General features: G+C 44.5%; 1 protein-coding gene and 1 non-coding gene across 2 annotated transcripts in view; both read right to left on the minus strand.

The window, feature by feature from the left end:
- Window positions 1-19,174, minus strand: part of hsf2bp (heat shock transcription factor 2 binding protein) — a 164,175-nt gene that overhangs the window by 37,237 nt on the left and 107,764 nt on the right. Inside the window, exon 5 of the mRNA XM_078560488.1 lies at window positions 11,954-12,098. Coding sequence (XP_078416614.1) covers window positions 11,954-12,098 — 145 coding nt within the window. The remainder of the gene's footprint in view (window positions 1-11,953; window positions 12,099-19,174) is intronic.
- LOC144692061 (U1 spliceosomal RNA) lies at window positions 3,927-4,090 on the minus strand. Its single transcript, XR_013579257.1, has one exon. It is a non-coding gene; the product is annotated as a U1 spliceosomal RNA (small nuclear RNA).

The following is a 19,174-nucleotide window of genomic DNA, read 5'->3' on the forward strand; positions in this document are numbered from 1 at the left end:
GCTTGAAATCAAAGGAGGAGGTGTAATCTATACATAGCCAGCAGACGTAGTAAGAAATAGTGTGTTTATTTTTCCCCAAAAATTACTGATGGGATTGGTAATATGATAGATTTTTTATTAGTAGAGAGGTAAAGTTCAAAAGGCATAGTGAAAGAATGGGAATCTGCATTCAAAGAGGAAAGTATGTATAAAGGAGAGAAGACTGTAAGGGAGGCAGTTTAAGATCCAAGTGTGAAAAGCCCTCAGCCTGTATGTACCAAACTGCTGCCTCCTGGGACTGAAGTTAAGAAAACTCATTTTGAATTTGACTTGTTCAGGGTATCATGTTTCTTTGCCTGGGTCTTTTAAAATCAATGGCCAGGATTTTCTGGTTGTTGGGCGGGCTTCGTGGGGAAGAGCAGGAGCTGCCACAATTAGGACAGCCGCCCGCGATTGGGCTGCGATGGCCATTTCACGCTGGCTGGCCAGTTAATGGCCAGCCAGCGTGAATTGTGTGCTGCAGCGTTCAGCTTTCCTGTGGGAGGTAGGTGGGGGGGCCAGGGCGAACGCAGAACTTCACGCATGCGCATGCAATAAAAGCTTCCTGAGGCACAGAGCTGCTTCAGGGAGCTGAAGCTTTTTGAAAAGTTCTCTCGTGTGAATCTGTCGCATGAGCAAGTTACAAATTAGTTCAAAAATTTTTTGGTGTTTTTTTGTTAAATCACTAATCAAAACTTCATGCCGCCCATAGATGAGGTTTCACAAAAAATCCAAAGGCCGCTTGGCCTTTTTGCCAAATTTTCATTTCATTGGAACTTTAATGGCCTTAATAGGCCTGTTAGTTGTTGGCGGGCGCGTTGCCGACTGACCGAAATATCGCGCGTCATTTCATGCTCATTCAGGTCGGGAACGCGCCCGCCGCACCAGCACAATGTTCTTCCCTATGTGTCTTACTGTTGCCTTAACGAAAGTGTAACTGTGAGTTAGATTGATTAGGGGATTTAGAAATTATTATAGTAGTAATTTGTAGACATTTGTATGTGTTTACCATCTTCTCTTTTATTAATAAATGTTTAATTTAGTTTTATAAAACGCTCTTAGGACTTGGTGGTCTTATTACTGAATTGAAAGCCCGCATCTCGAAAAATTTCATTTAATTGATAATTTAATGGCCTTAATAGGCCTTTACTTTTACTTTAAGAGAGTCTGGAGAATTGATAATGGAAACAAGGAAACAGCAGATGAATTGAACAGGTATTTTGCATTAGTCTTCACTATAGAGGATACAAGTAAAATCCCAGAAGCAGCTATAAATTAGGAAATGGAAGGAACTCTGGAAAATTAAAATCACCAGAGTAGTGGTACTGAGTGAATTGTTGGAGCTGCGGGCTGACAAGAGACCAGGTCCTGATGGGCTTCTTCCTAGGGTCTTAAAAGGAGTGGATAGTGAGATAGTTGATGCAGTGGTTTTAATTTTCCAAAACTCCCATAAATGCATTGGAAGCAGTTAAGAGAAGGCTTACCAGACTAATACCTAGAATAGGTGGGTTATCTTATGAGAAAAGGTTGGACAGGTTAGGCTTGTATCTGCTGGAGTTCAGAAGAATAAGAGGCGACTTGATTGAAACATATAAGGTCTGGAGGGTCTTGACAGAGTGGATGTGGAGAGGATGTTTGCTCTTGTGGGCAAATCTAGAACTGGGGGACACTGTTTAAAAATAAGGGGTCGCCCATTTAAAACGGAGATGAGGCAAAAGTTTTTCTCTGAGGATGGTTAGTCTTTGGAAGTCTCTTTCTCAAAAGGCAGTGCAGGCAGAGTCTTTGAATATTTTTACAAGAGAAGTGGATAGATTCTTGGTAAGCAAGGGGGTGATAGGTTATTGGGGGTAGGCAGGATGCAGATTTGAGGTTACTGTCAGATCAGCCATGATCTTATTGAATAGCAGAGCACTCTCAAGGAGCCGAATGGCCTACTCCTGCTCCTCTGTATGTGGTGGCATTTCCCAGGGGTCAGTGTTGGGACCCTTGCTCTTCCTGATATATGTTAATGACCTTGGTGTACAGGGCACAATTTCAAAATTTGCGTATGATACAAAACTTGGAAGCACTGTGAGCTGTGAGGAGGATAGTGAAGAACTTCAAAAGGACATAGACAAGTTTGTGGACTTGGCAGACAGATGGCAGATGAAGTTCAATGCAGAGGAACCTAAAGTGATTCATTTTGGTGGGAATCACATGGAGAGATAATATAAAATAAAAGGTACAACTCTAAAGTGGGTGTAGGAGCAGGGGAAACTGTGTGCAAAACCACATAAGTCATTGAAGGTGGGTGGACAGGTTGTGATAACATTTAATAAAGCATATAGTATCCTTGGTTTTATTAATAGGGGCTTAGAGTACAAAAGCTTATATAGCACACTAGTTTGGCCTGTGCTGGAGTATTGCATCCAGTTCTGGGTGCCGCACTTTAAGAAGGATTTGAAGGCATTGGAGAGAATGCAGAAAAGATTCATGAGAATGGTTCCAGGGATGAAGCATTTCAGTTATGAAAATAGATTGGAAAAGTTAGGACTGGTTACCTTGGAGAAAAGAAGGCTGAGGGATATTTAAAATCATGAGGAGTCTGTTCTCACTCGTGAAAAGATTAAGAACAAGAAGGCACTGATTTAAAGGAATTGGCAAAAGCGATATGCTCTCATGCAATGAGTGGTTAAGGTCTGGAATGCACTGCCTGAAAGTGTGGTTGAGTGAGTTTCACTCAAGGCATTCAAAAGGGAATGAGTCTGTTATCTGAAAAGGAAGAATGTGCAGGGTTATAGGGAGAAGGTGGAGAATGGCACTAAGGGAATAGCTCATATGGAGAGCCGGTGCGGACAGAATAGGCCCAATGGCCTCCTTCTGCACTGTAACAATTCTGTGAATGCTGTGAATATTGGGCATCTCCTGGCAGGACAGAGAGTCCAATGTGGAAGTGCACCTGCGAACAGGGATCCATGGCATGTTCACTCTCTTGAGTCAGCTGTGATTTCGATGGCTGGGTCACGTGCACCAAATGGATAAAACCGCATCCCCAAAGATATGCTCTATGGCGAGTTGGCTATCGGCAAAGACCAACAGATTGCCCACACCTGCAATACAAGGACGTCTGTAAGCAAGACCTCAAGTTGACCGGGATCAGAGTTGATGCATGGGAAGTCCTTGCTGTTGACCAGTGTGCCTGGAGACAAGCAGTCAGGAAGGGCATGGAATAAAACATAGAAAATAGGAGCAGGAGTAAGTCATTTGGCCCTGCGAGCCTGCTCCGCCATTCAATATGATCATGGCTGATCTTCTATCTCAACGCCATACTCCTGCTCTCTCCCTATATCCCCTGACGCCTAAGTAGTCTAGAAATCTATCCATTTCCTTCTTAAATATATTTAGTGACTTGGCTTCCACAGCCCTCTGTGGTAGAGAATTCCACAGGTTCACCACCCCGAGCAAAGAGGTTTTTCCTCATCTCAGTCCTAAATGGCCTACCCCGTATCCTGAGACTATAACCACTTGTTCTAGACGCCCCAGCCAGAGGAAACATTATCCCTGCATCCAGTCTGTTCAGCCCTGTCAGAATTTTATACGTTGCAATGAGATCCTCCATCATTCTTCTAAACTCCAGTGAATACAGGCCTAGTCAGCCCAATCTCTCCTTATATGACAATCCTGCCGTCCCAGGAATCGGTCTGGTGAACCTTCACTGCACTCCCTCTATGGCAAGTATATCCCTTCTTAGGTAAGGAAACCAATGCTGCACACAATACTCCAGGTGTGGTCTCACCAAGTCCTGTACAGCTGCAGTAAGACATCCTTGCTCCTGTACTCAAGTCCTCTCACAATGAAGGCCAACATACCACTTGCCTCCTTAACTGCTTGCTGCATCTGCATGCTTGCCTTCAGTGATTTTTTTTTAACAGGGGAAAGGGCAAATGCAGTCCCCCACTACCACAAATTTTGCAGTCGCGTATCCCGCATTTGGGGATATCGCAGGCGTCAGCACACCCAGAGTGCAATGGGATAGCCTCATCCTGGGAGTACAACCTTCATGATCATTGTTTCTCCCCTGCGAGATGTGACTGATGTGCTAATTAAGTCATTGAATTTAAATTCCACCATCTGCGCTGGTAGGATTTGAACCCATGCCCTCATAGCATTACCCTGGCCTCTGGAATGCTAGTCCAGTGACATTACTCCTAAACCACCAACTCTCCTGTATTATTTTTATGATTTTATGTTATGTTCTCATAGAAAATGATTTCTGCAGTGGGAAATGAAACAGTTCATGAGTTCATACCGATTTCCCACAGTGTGAACCTTCAATTTGGAATGTTGGAAGAGCACATCCTGGGGGTTACCATTGACCAGAAACTGAACTGGACTAGCCATATAAATACTGTGCCTACAAGATCAGATTAGAGTCTAGGAATCCTGTGACGAGTAACTCACCTCCTGACTCCCCAAAGCCTGTCCACCATCTACAAGGCACAAGTCAGGAGTGTGATGGAATACTCCCCACTTGCCTGGATGAGTGCAGCTCCCACAACACTTAAGAAGCTTGACACCATCCAGGACAAAGCAGCCCACTTGATTGGCACCACATCCACAAACGTTCACTCCCTCCACCACCGATGCACAGTAGCAGCAGTGTGTGTACCATCCATAAGATGCACTGCAGGAATTCACCAAGACTCCTTCGAGAGCACCTTTCAATGGCATTCCATCACTGAATCCCCCACTATCAACATCCTGGGGGTTACCATTGACCAGAAACTGAACTGGCCCAGCCACATAAATACTGTGGCTACAAGAGCAGGTCAGAGGTTAGGAAACATGCAACAAGTAACTCACCTCCTGACTCCCCACAGCCTGTCCACCATCTACAAGGCACAAGTGAGCAGTGTAATGGAATACTTCCCACTTGCCTGGATGAGTCCAGTTCCCACAATACTCAAGAAGTTGGACACCATCCAGAACAAAGCAGCCCACTTGATTGGCACCACATCCACAAATATTCACTCCCTCCACCACCAACGCACAGTAGCAGCAGTGTGTACTATCTACAAGATGCACTGCAGGAAGGCTCCTTCAACAGCACCTTTCAAACCCACAACCACTACCATCTAGAAGGACAAGGGCAGTGGAGAGATGGGAACATCAGCACCTGGAAGTTCGCCTCCAAGCCACTCACCATCCTGACTTGGAGACACATCACCGTTCCTCCACTGTTGCCGGGTCAAAACCCTGGAACTCCCTCCCTAACAGCAATGCGGGTGTACCTACACCACATGGACTGCAGTGGTCCAAGAAGGCAGCTCACCACCACCCTCTCAAGGACAACCAGGGTGGGTAACAAATGCTGGCCCAGCCAGTGAAGCCCACATCCCAGGAATGAATTTAAAAAAAATGATGCCAAGTAAAGTTTGCCCCCCTCATTTTAATCCCAACAAGCTGGGGGGAAAAAAATCAAGAGAGGGCTAGGGGCAAGTCACTCCCGGTTGTGGTCTCAGGCAACAATCTAATGGCTGGGTGACGAGATCCGTCATTGGCTGTCCCTTGATTAGAGGATGATTTCGACTCAGGGTTCTGAGTTTATGTCATAGGTCTTCACATTACTGAACAGGCTAATTTTCGACCCCCAGATCTCTGGGTACATGGGACAGGACGTTCCACAAGGTAGGGGGATCCAGAGTGCAGGATTTGCTTCCTTCTCTTTCATTGCTTTGCCTCATCATTAAGACATGAACTTGAAGCGTGATACAGCTCAATGAACAAGCTGATGCCATTCTGAACGCTTGGTAGTGAGCTTCATCCAGTTATTAAGGTCAGTGTAGTCGGCCTTCAGACTGTCTTTGAAGTATTTTCTTTGACCTTCCTTGGAATATTGGCCGCTTGAGAGTTCAGGGGACAGGACCTGGTGGAAGAGCTGATTTTTAGCCATGCGGATAGTGTCCAGTCCATTGAAGTTGGTTTTGCAGGAGTGTTGCCTGAATGCTTGTGGACCTGGTTTCAAGAAGTACACTAGCATTTGTCAGTCCGCCCATTCAACCTGGATGATGTGGCAGAGGCATTGTTAATGGAATTTCTCTAAGGGTCTCGTGTCGCTGATACATGATAAGCATGATGAGACTACATGGTGCGTCGCGCCTTCAAAGAATGGATGAAAATAAAAACATAATTTGATGATCATATGATTTTTTTGTTAATTAAGAAACAGAATCCATAGTTCAAGGCATCAGGGGAGATAAAACAGGAAGCAAAAAAGTTAGCTGGTCAAGATTATAGGAGAAAGGATAAACTAAGGAGGCAAGGAAATCTACAAGACAAGGGATATTAATACAACAGGAGTTTAAATACCAATGCAACAAAGATTTTTCCATTTGCTCCATATTCCTTCTCATTTATTTATTTGATGATTTTCCCTTTTTAATCCTCCTGTATTGAAGTTAGTGACCAAGACTGAGGTGCACATTTACAGGTGCTGACAGCCTTCTGATACTTTGTTAACAATCTTCAATACCGAGTGTTCACTTTCACTATGGGGCATTGCAACCAAGCCGTCCTTCACTCAAAAGTTCACATGTGCTTCAGATTTTCTTGTAATCCTTTGTCAGGAACAATGCTTACAATTGTGATGCTCCCACTCTTGCTCAGTCTGAATCAACTAATTTTACATTGAGCAGGGATTGAACCCGGGCTCTTTTTTGCTCTGTGCGTCTCTGTGACATTTTACATTGTGTGTGTGTGTGTTTGAACATTGATGCCAAAATTGCTCAAAGTCAGGAATTTACAGATGACTTGCAAAGCAGTTTCAATTGTGCTGGAGCAAGGGTTAGCTCCACCTCCCATTGTACAAACCTAATTCTCCCACATCTGCAAACCAAGCAAGAAAATGAGTGGAAGAAGATAGAGATCGGGATAAGAGCTAGGAATGCAAACCATTTTAAATGGGACACGTTGCTCAACAAGCTAAAGCTTAGGATTCATGGAATTCTAACCCACTTCAGTGGGAATGGGACTGACTCGGAGTTCAATAGACTGTGGGCACTTACAACTCTAGTCCTGCTTCATTGCTGCCATTTTAACCACACCTTTTTTAAATAGTGACTAAGATGCCCACTGATCACTGATATTAGTTGTTAATGCAAGGTCTGATAAAGAAACAAATAACGACTGGTTCCACAGTAGTCTGTATGAGGTGTAGTTAACTTTAAAGCTCATACTCACTCTCTCCAAATCTTGTCGAAGATGCATAAGGGGTGCAGTCGTCGGTATAAGATATCCTGTTCCTGCTGGGCAAGATTGTCCACTTCATCCGTGTTTGGAGTGAGAAGTGGCTTATTGAAACTCAACTTTCTCTTGAGTCTCCAGTACTGGTAGAAAAGATCCACCAGGACATCAGGCATGTGCAGCTGCTGGGCCACATCTGAGGGCTTTACCAGTTCATAGAATTCCTCCTCAAGTTGTTGTAGATTCTGCTTCTTTAGGCTCGCCTTCTCCAGATCACACTCACTCTGATTCACATTCACCATCCCATCAGTGGTTGTGGTGAACTGCCGTGCCTCATTCAGTTTGCTCATGGCCTCATCCCGTTTGGTGCAGGAATTGGTAGTAGTGCTGCTGTGGTCCAGGCAGTAGGACTTAAACTTAAAAGCAGAGGGCAAAATAAATGACCAAGTGGCAGAAAATAAAGCCCACCAGAAGGAAAAAACATCAATAAACTTTGGGCCAAAACCATTCATCTGTGCCTGCTGTGGAAGGAACTCTGCCAAACGCAAATTGGCCTCTACAGCCACAACAGACGATGTCCAATCCAGAAGTAACGTACACACCGGACGCAATCCATTGTCTCCTGAGATGGACGGATGCCAAATACCAGAGACTGAATCTGTGGTTGTTGGTTAGGAGGTGCACGTTTGTAATGTGGATCTCCATAAATAAATATTTATTAAAAAGTGTGTAAAGATTGGCACTAATTGTATCCTTCACCAACTGGCTTTCTGGAGTATAACAAAGGAGCAGAGGATGGTTGCCTAAAGTTGAAGGTTGGACACTAAGAAAAATGTTTCAAACAGAAAACTACAATCTTAGTGGTCATTGTGAAAACAGCAGAGGACAAGGGTAAAATATCTGGAATGATTACACTCTAATGTTCTCGGAGTCTGAGTCATATGACCAGTGAAAGAATATACAGTATTTAAGAAAGGGAACAGAACATGTCAAGGGAATTATAGACCAGTCAGCATAACATCGGTTGGAGGAAAAATAGTGGAATCCTTACTAAGGAAGAGAATAGAAGGACATCTAAAATGAGAAATATAATAATGAATATGCATGGTTTTAAAAGGGGAAATCTTGCTTGACCAACTTTGAGGAGATAACAGTGAGAGGAGACAATGGTAATGTAGTAGATGTAATTTATCTGGATTTTTGGTAAGGTGCCCCGTAATAGACTGATGAATAAGGTCAGGAAATGTGGAATCAGGAAACAAGTGGCAGAATGGATTGTTAGCTGGCTTCAAGACAGAAAGCAGAGAGCGGAATAAAGGGTAGTTATTCAGAGTGGCAGAAGGTGGGAAATGGTGTTCCACAAGCATCAGAGCTGGGAAAGTTGCTGTTCACAATTTACATTAAAGATTTGGACTTTGGAATCAAAAGCACAATTCCTAAATTTGCAGATGACACCAAACTGGGGGTGGGGAGGAGTGGGGAAATAGTCAATACTGAGGAGGATTGCAACAAATTACAGGGGGACATTAATAAACTTGTAGAATGGGAAAATAAGTTAAACACAGATAAACATGAGGTAATGTATTTTGAGAGGAAGAAAAGGAAGATGAAAGTCTAGGTGGGATAGAGAAACAAAGGGATCTCAGACTACAAATACATCAATCACTAAAGGTTACACCACAGGTTAGCAAATCCATTAAAAAAAAACAAGCACTAGGTTTTATTTCTAGAGGGATAGAATTGAAAAGTTGGAATGTTATGCTAAACGTCCATTGAACATTGGCTAGCTCACACCTAAAGAGTGCTGTGTGCAGTTCTGGCCACAATATTATAAATAAGGACAGAGAAGATTTACAAGGATGATATCAGAAATGCGTGGGTATACATATCAGAAAAGGACTGACATGTTGGGTCTCCTCACTTGAAAATAGAAAGCAGAGGGATAACCTATTGAGCTCTTTAAAATGATGAAAGGTTTTGTTGGAGCGAATACAGAGAGAATGTTGCGCTTGAAATATTGAGGTCACTAAAGAGAGTTAAAATTCCATGAAAAATAGCTCGAGTAAGCCATTTTGTAAATACCAATGCTGTCTCTAGTGACATATCTATGCTGTTCAGTAAACCTGTGAAAAAGGCCAAATAAAAATTGCCATGGAGCATGATCGGGAGTGTTTGGGCCCTTGGACGGTGAGGAGAGGGGAAGTAAAGAGGCAGGTCTGGCGCACTGACCTCTACCTCGCAGAGGCTGAGCGCCAACTCGCAGACACTTCCTCCTACCTCCCCCTGGACCATGACCCCACCACTGAACATCAAGCCATTGTTTCCAGGACTGTTACTGACCTCATCTCCTCTGGAGATCTTCCTTCCACAGCTTCCAACCTGATAGTCTTCCAACCTCGGACGGCCCGCTTCTACCTCCTACCCAAAATCCACAAACAGGACTGTCCCTGCAGACCGATCATGTCAGCCTGTTCCTGCCTCACGGAACTCATTTCTTGCTATCTTGACTCCATTCTCTCTCCCCTTTTCCAGTCCCTTCCCACCAACATCCGTGATTCCTCTGACACCCTACATCATATCAACAATTTCCAGTTCCCTGGCCCCAACCGCCTCCTCTTCACCATGGACGTCCAATCCCTCTACACCTCCATCCCCCACCCGGATGGTCTGATGACTCTCCGCTTCTTCCTCGAACAGAGGCCCGAACAATCCCCATCCACCACTACTCTCCTCCGTCTGGCTGAACTTGTTCTCACACTGAACAATTTCTGCTTAAACTCCTCTCACTTCCTCCAAATAAAAGGTGTGGCTATGGGTACCCGCATGGGCCCCAGCTATGCCTGTCTCTTTATGGGTTATGTGGAACATTCCTTGTTCCAGTCCTACTCCGGCCCCCTCCCACAACTCTTTCTCCGGTACATCGATGATTACTTCGGTGCTGCTTCATGCTCTCGTCTGGACCTGGAAAAATTTATTAATTTTGCTTCCAATTTCCACCCCTCCATCATTTTCGCATGGTCCATCTCTGACACTTCCCTTCCCTTCCTTGACCTCTCTGTCTCAATTTCTGGTGATAGACTGTCCACCAATATCCATTACAAACCTACCGACTCCCACAGCTACCTCGAATACAGCTCTTCACACCCCGCTTCCTGTAAGGACTCCATCCCATTCTCTCAGTTCCTTTGCCTCCGTCGCATCTGCTCTAATAATGCCACTTTCAAAAACAGTTCCTCTGACATATCCTCCTTCTTCCTTAACTGAGGTTTACCACCCATGGTGGTAGACAGGGCCCTCAACCGTGTCCGGCCCATCTCCCGCGCATCCGCCCTCACACCTTCTTCTCCCTCCCAGAAACATGATAGGGTCCCCCTTGTCCTCACTTATCACTCCACCAGCCTCCGCATTCAAAGGATCATCCTCCGCCATTTCCGCCTACTCCAGCATGATGCCACCACCAAGCACATCTTCCCTTCACCCCGCTGGCGGCATTCCGCAGTGATCGTTCCCTCCGGGACACCCTGGTCCACTCCTCCATCACCCCCTACACCTCAACCCCCTCCTACTTTCCCATGCAACCGCAGAAGGTGCAACACCTGCCCCTTTACTTCCCCTCTCCTCACCATCCAAGAGCCCAAACACTCCTTTCAAGTGAAGCAGCATTTCACTTGCACTTCCCTCAATTTAGTCTACTGCATTCGTTGCTCCCAATGCGGTTTCCTCTACACTGGAGAGACCAAACGCAGACTGGGTGACTGCTTTGCAGAACACCTTCGGTCTGTCTGCAAGCATTACCCAGACCTCCCTGTCGCTTGCCATTTCAACACTCCACCCTGCTCTCATGTCCACATGTCCATCCTTGGCCTGCTGCATTCTTCCAGTGAAGCTCAACGCAAACTGGAGGAACAGCACTTCATCTTCCGACTAGGCACTTTACAGCCTTCCGGACTGAATATTGAGTTCAACAATTTTAGATCATGAACTCTCTCCTCCATCCCCACCCCATTTCTGATTTCCCCCCCTTTTTTCCCAATAATTTATATAGATTTTTCTTTTCCCACCTATTTCCATTATTTTTAAATGTATTTCCATCCATTGTTTTATCTCTACCTTTCAGCCTTTTTCGATTCCTTCACCCCACCCCACCCCCAATAGGGCTATCTGTACCTTGCTTGTCCTGCTTTCTACCCTTAATTAGCACATTCCTCAGATAATATCACCACCTTCAACACCTTTTTGACCTTTTGTCTGTGACATCTTTTGGTTATCTCCACCTATCACTGGCCCTCTATCCAGCTCTACCAGCCCCCCCAACCCTTAAACCAGCTTATATTTCACCTCTTTTCTATTTTTACTTAGTTCTGTTGAAGGGTCATTCGGACTTGAAACGTTAACTGTGCTCCTCTCCGCAGATGCTGCCGGACCTGCTGAGTTTTTCCAAGTATTTTTGTTTTTGTTTTGGATTTCCAGCATTCGCAGTTTTTTGCTTTTATCTTATTGGAATGCTTGAATCTGGGGTAACAAAACTGTGAATGATAAACTGAAGCAGAGACAGAGATCAGTAATGTTAGGGAGCAAATTTCAGTACCAAACCAGGTAGAAATTTCAGGGCTTGTGTGCAATAACATATATGCTGATAAGAAGGTGAGAAATTAGTGAAGGAATTTCAGCATACAGAACACAAACATTTGTTTTAACCAGAGGTGAGACTTACTTGTTACAATTCCTGCCAATGCCAGAACAAACTGGTTTTCATCTGAATCCAGATTTTTCTGTTGCTCCTTCATGCTTCCATCTAGAGATTTCACAAAACTTTCGATTGTTTGTCCCACAATATTGAAAAACTTTTCCGCTTTGCTCTGTTAATTAAAAAAGGATCCTATTCTTAACTAAATAGTTAATGTGCAGACACACAAACATACTACAATGTTGCCAAAAGAATTATAACTAATAGGTTTGAACTGGAGTGCTGCTTTGGAAACAGAGAGCCAAGTGGAAGTTTGGTAAATGAGGGAGTTTTAAAAGTTAATTTTTATCCAAGGACCAGTTTTTTTTCTTTAATTTAGCAATTAACTAAAAATTACTCCTTAAGAGAAGTTAAGTTTTATTCCACCTTAAACAGGGGCATACAAGCTCACTGAGAGCAGCTGCAGCTAATTCACAGAATCACTCAGTGCAGAAGAGGCCCTTTGGCCCATCGAGTCTGCACCAAAACGTGAGAAACACCTGATCTACCTACCTAACCCCATTTACCAGCATTTGGCCCATAGCCTTGAATGTTATGACATGCCAAGTGCTCATCCAGGTACTTTTTAAAGGATGTGAGGCAAACGACATAGATGACTATGTGGGGGGTAGGATTAGAAAGTTTGCAGATGACACAAAGATTGGCCAGGTGGTTAACAGTGAGGTTGAGTGTCTTGGGCAACAGAAAGATATAGATGGGATGGTCAAATGGGCAGATAAGTGGCAGATGGAATTTCACTCTCCACCATCCTCCCAGGCAGCGCATTCCAGACCATCACCACCCTCTGGGTAAAAAAGTTTTTCTTCACATCCCCCCTAAACCTCCAGCCCCACACCTTGAACTTATGTCTCCTCATGACTGACCCTTCAACTAAGGGGAACAGCTGCTCCCTATCCACCCTGTCCATACCCCTCATAATCTGTACACCTCGATCTGGTCGCCCCTCAGTCTTCTCTGCTCCAACAAAAACACCCAAGTCTATCCAACCTCTCTTCATAACTTAAATGTTTCATCCCACGCAACATCCTGGTGAATCTCTTCTGCACCCACTCCAGTGCAATCACATCTTTCCTATAATGTGGCAACCAGAACTGCACACAGTACTCCAACTGTGGCCTCACCAAGGTTCTGTGCAACTCCAACATGACCTCCCTACTTTTGTAAACTATGCCTCGATTGATAAAGGCAAGTGTCCCATATGCCTTTTTCACCACCTCACTAACATGCCCCTCCGCCTTTAGAGATCTATGGACACACACGCCAAGGTCCCTTTGTTCCTCAGAACTTCCTAGTGTCATGCCGTTCTTTGTATACTTCCTTGTCAAATTACTCCTTCCAAAGTGTATCACCTCACACTTTTCAGGGTTAAATTTCATCTGCCACTTATCTGCCCATTTGACCATCCCGTCTATATTTTCCTGTAGTCCAAGACACTCAACCTCACTGTTAACCACCCAGCCAATCTTTGTGTCATCCGCAAACTTATTAATCCTACCCCAACATAGTCATCTATATCGTTTACATAAATGACAAATAATAGGGGACACAGCACAGATCCCTGTGGTACGCCACTGGACACTGGCTTCCAGTCACTAAAGCATCCTTCTGTTATCACCCTCTGTCTCCTACAACTAAGCCAATTTTGAATCCACCTTATCAAATTACCCTGTATCCAATGTGCATTTGCCTTCTTTATAAGTCTCCCATGTGGGACCTTGTCAAAGGCTTTGCTGAAATACATATAAACTACATCAACTGCATTATCCTCATCTACACACCTGGTCACCTCCTCAAAAAATTCAATCAAATTTGTTAGGCATGACCTCCCTCTGACAAAGCCATGCTGACTATCCCTGATCAAACCTTGCCTCTCCAAGTGGAGATAGATTCTCTCCTTCAGAATTTGCTCCAATAGTTTCCCTACCACTGACGTGAGACTCACTGGCCTGTAGTTTCCTGGCTTATCTCTACAACCCTTCTTAAATAGCGGAACATTAGCTGTTCTCCAGTCCTCTGGCACTTCCCCCATGGCCAGAGAGAAATAAAAAATTTGGGTCAGATCCCCTGCGATCTCCTCCCTTGCCTCCCTCAGCAGTCTGGGACACACAAATCATCCGGACCTGGAGATTTGTCCACTTTTAAGCCTGCCAACACCTCCAATACCTTGTCACTTCCTATATTAATTTGCTCAAGAACCTCACAGTCTCTCTCCCCGAGTTCCATACCTTCATCCTCTGGGACCCTAGTCTCAGAATCAACTACGTCACTCTCCATCTTGATGAAGAATTCTATCATATTATGGTCGCTCATCCCCAAGAGGCCTTGTACAACTAGATTGCCAATTATTCCTTTCTCATTACACAATACCCAGTCGAGGATGGCCTGTTCTCTCATTGGTTCCTCAATGTATTGATCCAGAAAAACATCCTGTATACACTCCAGGAATTCCTCCTCTACGGTATTGTTACTAATTTGATTTGCCAAATCTATATGCAGATTAAAGTCACCCATAATTACAGATGTTCCTTTATTGCATGAGTCTCTAATTTCCTGTTTAATGCCATTCCCAACATCACTACTATAGTTTGGGAGTCTATATACAACCCCCACAAACGTTTTTTGCCCCTTGGTGTTTCTCAGCACTACCCATGCAGATTCCACATCGTCGGAGCTAATATCTTTCCTCACTATAGCATATATTTCCTCTTTAACCAGCAATGCAATTCCACCACCTTTTTCTTTTTGTCTGTCCTTCCTAAATACTGAATACCCCTGGATGTACAGTTCCTATCACCGGTCACCCTGCAGCCATGTCTCCATGATCCCGACTATATCATACCTGTTTACATCTATTTGCGTGATTAATTCATCCACTTTATTGCAAATACTCCTCGCATTAAGGCACAAAGCCTTAAGGCTTGTCTTTTTAACATTACTTGTCCCGTTCCCACTATATTTCACTGAGGCCCTGTTTGATTCTTGCCCTTGATTTCTCTGCCTATCACTTTTCTTATTCCCCTATCCGTCTTTTGTTCTTGTCCTTGATTTCCCCTTCCTCTGACTCTTTGCATAGGTTCACATAGGTTCCCCTTCCATTTTAGTTTAAACCCTCCCCAACCACTCTAGCAAATGTTCCCCCTAGAACATAAGTCCCGGTCCTGCCCAGGTGTAACCTGCCTAGTTTGTACTGGTCCCACCTCCCCCAGAACCAGTCCCAATGTCCCAGGAGCCTGAAACCCTCCCCCTCACACCATCTCTTCAGCCACGTATTCATCCGATATATCCTGCTATTTCTACTCTGACTAGCATGTGGCACTGGTGGTAATCCTGAGATCACTATCTTTAAGGTCCTACTTTTCAACTTACTGCTTAACTCCCTATATTCTGCTTTTAGGACCTCATCCCTTTTTTTACCTATGTCGTTTGTACCAATGTGTACTACGACCACTGGCTGTTCACCCTCCCCCTTCAGAATGTCCTGTAGCCGCTCTGAGACATCCTTGACCCTAGCACCAGGAAGGCAACATACCATCCTGGAGTCTCGTTTGTGGCCACAGAAACGCCTATCTGTTCCCCTTGCAATTGAATCACCTATAACTATTGCATTCCCACATTTTTTACTCCTCCCCTGTGCAGTGGAGCCAATCGTGGTGCAACGACGGTTCCCTGATGCACTCTACAAATTTGTCTTCCATGTTACCCCTGCCAATCTGATTTGTCCCGTCAACATGCAGATTAAAATCACCCATGACAATTGTAGCAGCCTTCTTACATTCCTCCATTATTTCCCGATTTATACTTTGTCCTAGTGAGGCAACTTTTCGGGGCCTATAGATGATTCCCACCCGTCATTTCTTCCCCTTGGTATTCCTTATTTTCACCCAAACTGATTCCACATCATAATCTATTACACCTATATTACTACTCACCACTGCACTGATACCTTCCCTTATTAACAAAGCCACCCACTTACTTTTCCTTTTTGCATATTTTTCCAGAATGTCGAATACCCTCAAATATTGAGTTCCCAGTCTTGGTCACCCTGCACCCACGTCTCTGTAATAGCTATCAAGTCATATTAATTTATTTCTATTGTGCTGTCAACTCATCTATCTTGTTGCAAATGTTGTGTGCATTCAGGTAAAGCCCTTTAAGCTTTGAGTTTTTATCATTATTGCCCATTTTGATTCTGATCTCTTTTGCTTATATCTTCTGCCTCTTCCTGTCACACTTTGATTATCATTCACCTCTTCATTTCCCTGCACCTCTGCTCTCATGTTTCTTTTTTAAACTTTTTAAAACATTTTTAAACTTCCCTTCAATTGAAACCCCCCACTAATTAAGTTTTAAGTCCTATCTACAACCTAGTTATACGATTCGCCAGGGCATGGGTCTCAGCATGGTTCAAATGAAGCCCGTCGCGACAGAACAGCTCTCTCCTTCCCCAGTACTGGTGCCAGCGCCTCATGAATCGGTACCCATTTCTCCCACACTAATCTTTGAGCAATGCATTTACCTCTCTAATCTTATTTACCCTATGCCAATTTGCATGTGGCTCAGGTAGTAATCTGGAGATTATTACCTTTGTGATTCTGCTTTTTAATTTAGGCCTGAGCTGCTTGTAGTCCCTCAGCAGGGCCTCTTTCCCAGTCCTACCTATGTCATTGGTACCTATGTGGACCACGACACTTGGATCCTTCCCCTCCCACTCCAAGTTCCTCTCCAGCTCAGAAGAAATGTCCTTAACCTTGGCACTAGGTAGGCCACACAGCCTTCTGGGCTCTCTGTGAGATACGGACTCGAAACGTTAACTCTGTCTTTCACTCCAAAGATGCCATTAGATCTGCTGAGTTTTTCCAGCACTTTTTGTTTTGGGACTGTCTGTCTTTGCTGCAGAGAACAGTGTCTATTCCCCTAACTATGCTATCCCCAATTACTACTACATTTCTCATTTCTCTCCCTGCTTGAATGCCGCTCTGTACCACAGTATTGTGGCCAGTTCACTCATCCTCCTTGCAGTCTGTGCCCTCGTCCACACCGAGAGCAAGAACCTCGTACCTATTGGACAAGGGCACTGGCTGAAGCTCCTCCAAAGCTAAATTTTGAATCCCCATACCTGCCTCACTCAATGTTCCTGACCACGGTCCAAATTTGATGTAACTCAAGGATATTCTTGCCATAGAGGGAGTGCATTGAGGGTGCGCCAGACTTGTTCCCGGGATGATGGGGCTATCCTTTGAAGAAAGATTGGGAAAACTGGGACTGTATTCTCTAGAGTTTCAAAGCATGTCAAGTGATCCCATTTAACCCTACGAGGGATAGACAAGGTAGATGCAGATACGATGTTTCCCTTTGCCGGGGAGTCTTGAACAAGTGGGCACAATTTCAAAATAAGGGGGAAGCCACTTAGGACCAAGATGAGGAGAATTTATTTTACTCAAACGGTTGTGAATCTTTGGAATTCTCTATCCCAGAAGACTGTGGAAGCTTAGTCATTGAGTATGTTTAGAGATTGACAAAAGGGATATGGGACAGTATGGGAAAAAGCCATTGACGTGAATGATCAGCCATGATCGTATTGAATGATGGAGCAGGTTCAACGGGCTGAATGGCCTGCTCCTATGTTCCTAATAATAAAAATTCTCTTGCAAAATCAAAAAACATTGTAGATGTTGAAAATATTAGATAAATATAGAAAATGCTGGCAATACTCAGCAAGTCAGGCATGATTCACATCAGTGACCTTTTGTCAGAACTGGCAAAGGATGTGGCAACTAGAGGACTGAGAAGGAGGGGGAAAAGTGGGGAAAGGGGCATATGAAGTCTCTGGTGCATGGGATGGGGAGACACGGACATCATTGCAGGAGTTCCTCTGGGTACTGTCCTAGGCCCACCTTCCTTCCATCATAAGGTCAGAAGTGGGGATGTTCACTGATGATTGCACAATGTTCAGCACCATTCGCAACTCCTCAGATACTGAAATTGTCCATTTCCAAATGCAGCAAGACCTGGACAGTATCCAGGCTTGGGCTGACGAGTGGCTAGTAACATTGGTGCCATACAAGTGCCAGGCAATGACTATCTCCAACAAGAGAGAATCTAACCTTTGCCCCTTGATGTTCAATGGCATTCCATCACTGAATGCCTCACTATCAACATCCTGGGGGTTACCATTGACCAGAAACTGAACTGGCCCAGCCACATAAATACTGTGGCTACAAGAGCAGGTCAGAGGTTAGGAAACATGCAACAAGTAACTCACCTCCTGACTCCCCAAAGCCTATCCACCATCTAAAAGGCACAAGTGAGCAGTGTAATGGAATACTTCCCACTTGCCTGGATGAGTGCAACTCCCACAACACTCAAGAAGCTGGACACCATCCAGGACAAAGCAGCCCACTTGATTGGCACCACATCCACAAACATTAACTCCCTCCACCACTGACACACAGTAGCAGCAGTGTGTACCATCTACAAGATGCACTGCAGGAATTCACCAAGGCTCCTTAGACATCATCTTCCAAAGCCATGGCCACTACCATCTACCAGGGCAGAGGCAGACAGAAGTGGAAATGAGGAAGAGGGGTTGAAGGGGATGAAAAAGAGGAATGGAGTGGTGAAGAGACTGTATGAGGTCTTTGGCAAATGGGAGGGGGAAAGGGATATGAGGAGGGGCTGTAATGGGGCAAAGGGAGTGGAAAGGAGACGTGAAGTAGGGGAGGGAAAGTATGAGGTTTCTGGTGGGTGGAAAGGAGAGTAAGGAGCTATGGAGGGAGGTCAAGTCATGTTTAACCAAATTGATTGTGTTATTTTGAGGTAGCAGAGAGGGTTGATAAGGGTAATGCAGTTGCTGTGGTGTATATGGACTTCTAAAAGGCACTTGATAAAGGGCTAAATAGGTTTGTCAGCAAAGTTGAAGCTCATGGAATAAAAGGGACAGTGGCAGCATGGATACAGAATTGGCTGAGTGTCAGGAAACAGTAGTGGGGAACGGTTATTTGTTGGACTAGAGTAAGGTAGCTAGAGGGGTTGCCCCAGGTCGGTACAAGGACCACTGCTTTTCGTGATCTACATCAATAACCAAGACTTCGGTGTACAGGGCACAATTTCAAAATCTGCAGCTGACATGAAACTTGGAAGTAATGTGAACTTTGAAGAGGATAGTGGTAGACTTCAAGAGGGCATAGG

The sequence above is a fragment of the Cetorhinus maximus genome, chromosome 16, assembly GCF_964194155.1.
Source record: "Cetorhinus maximus chromosome 16, sCetMax3.hap1.1, whole genome shotgun sequence".
Classification (NCBI taxonomy): Eukaryota; Metazoa; Chordata; class Chondrichthyes; order Lamniformes; family Cetorhinidae; genus Cetorhinus; species Cetorhinus maximus.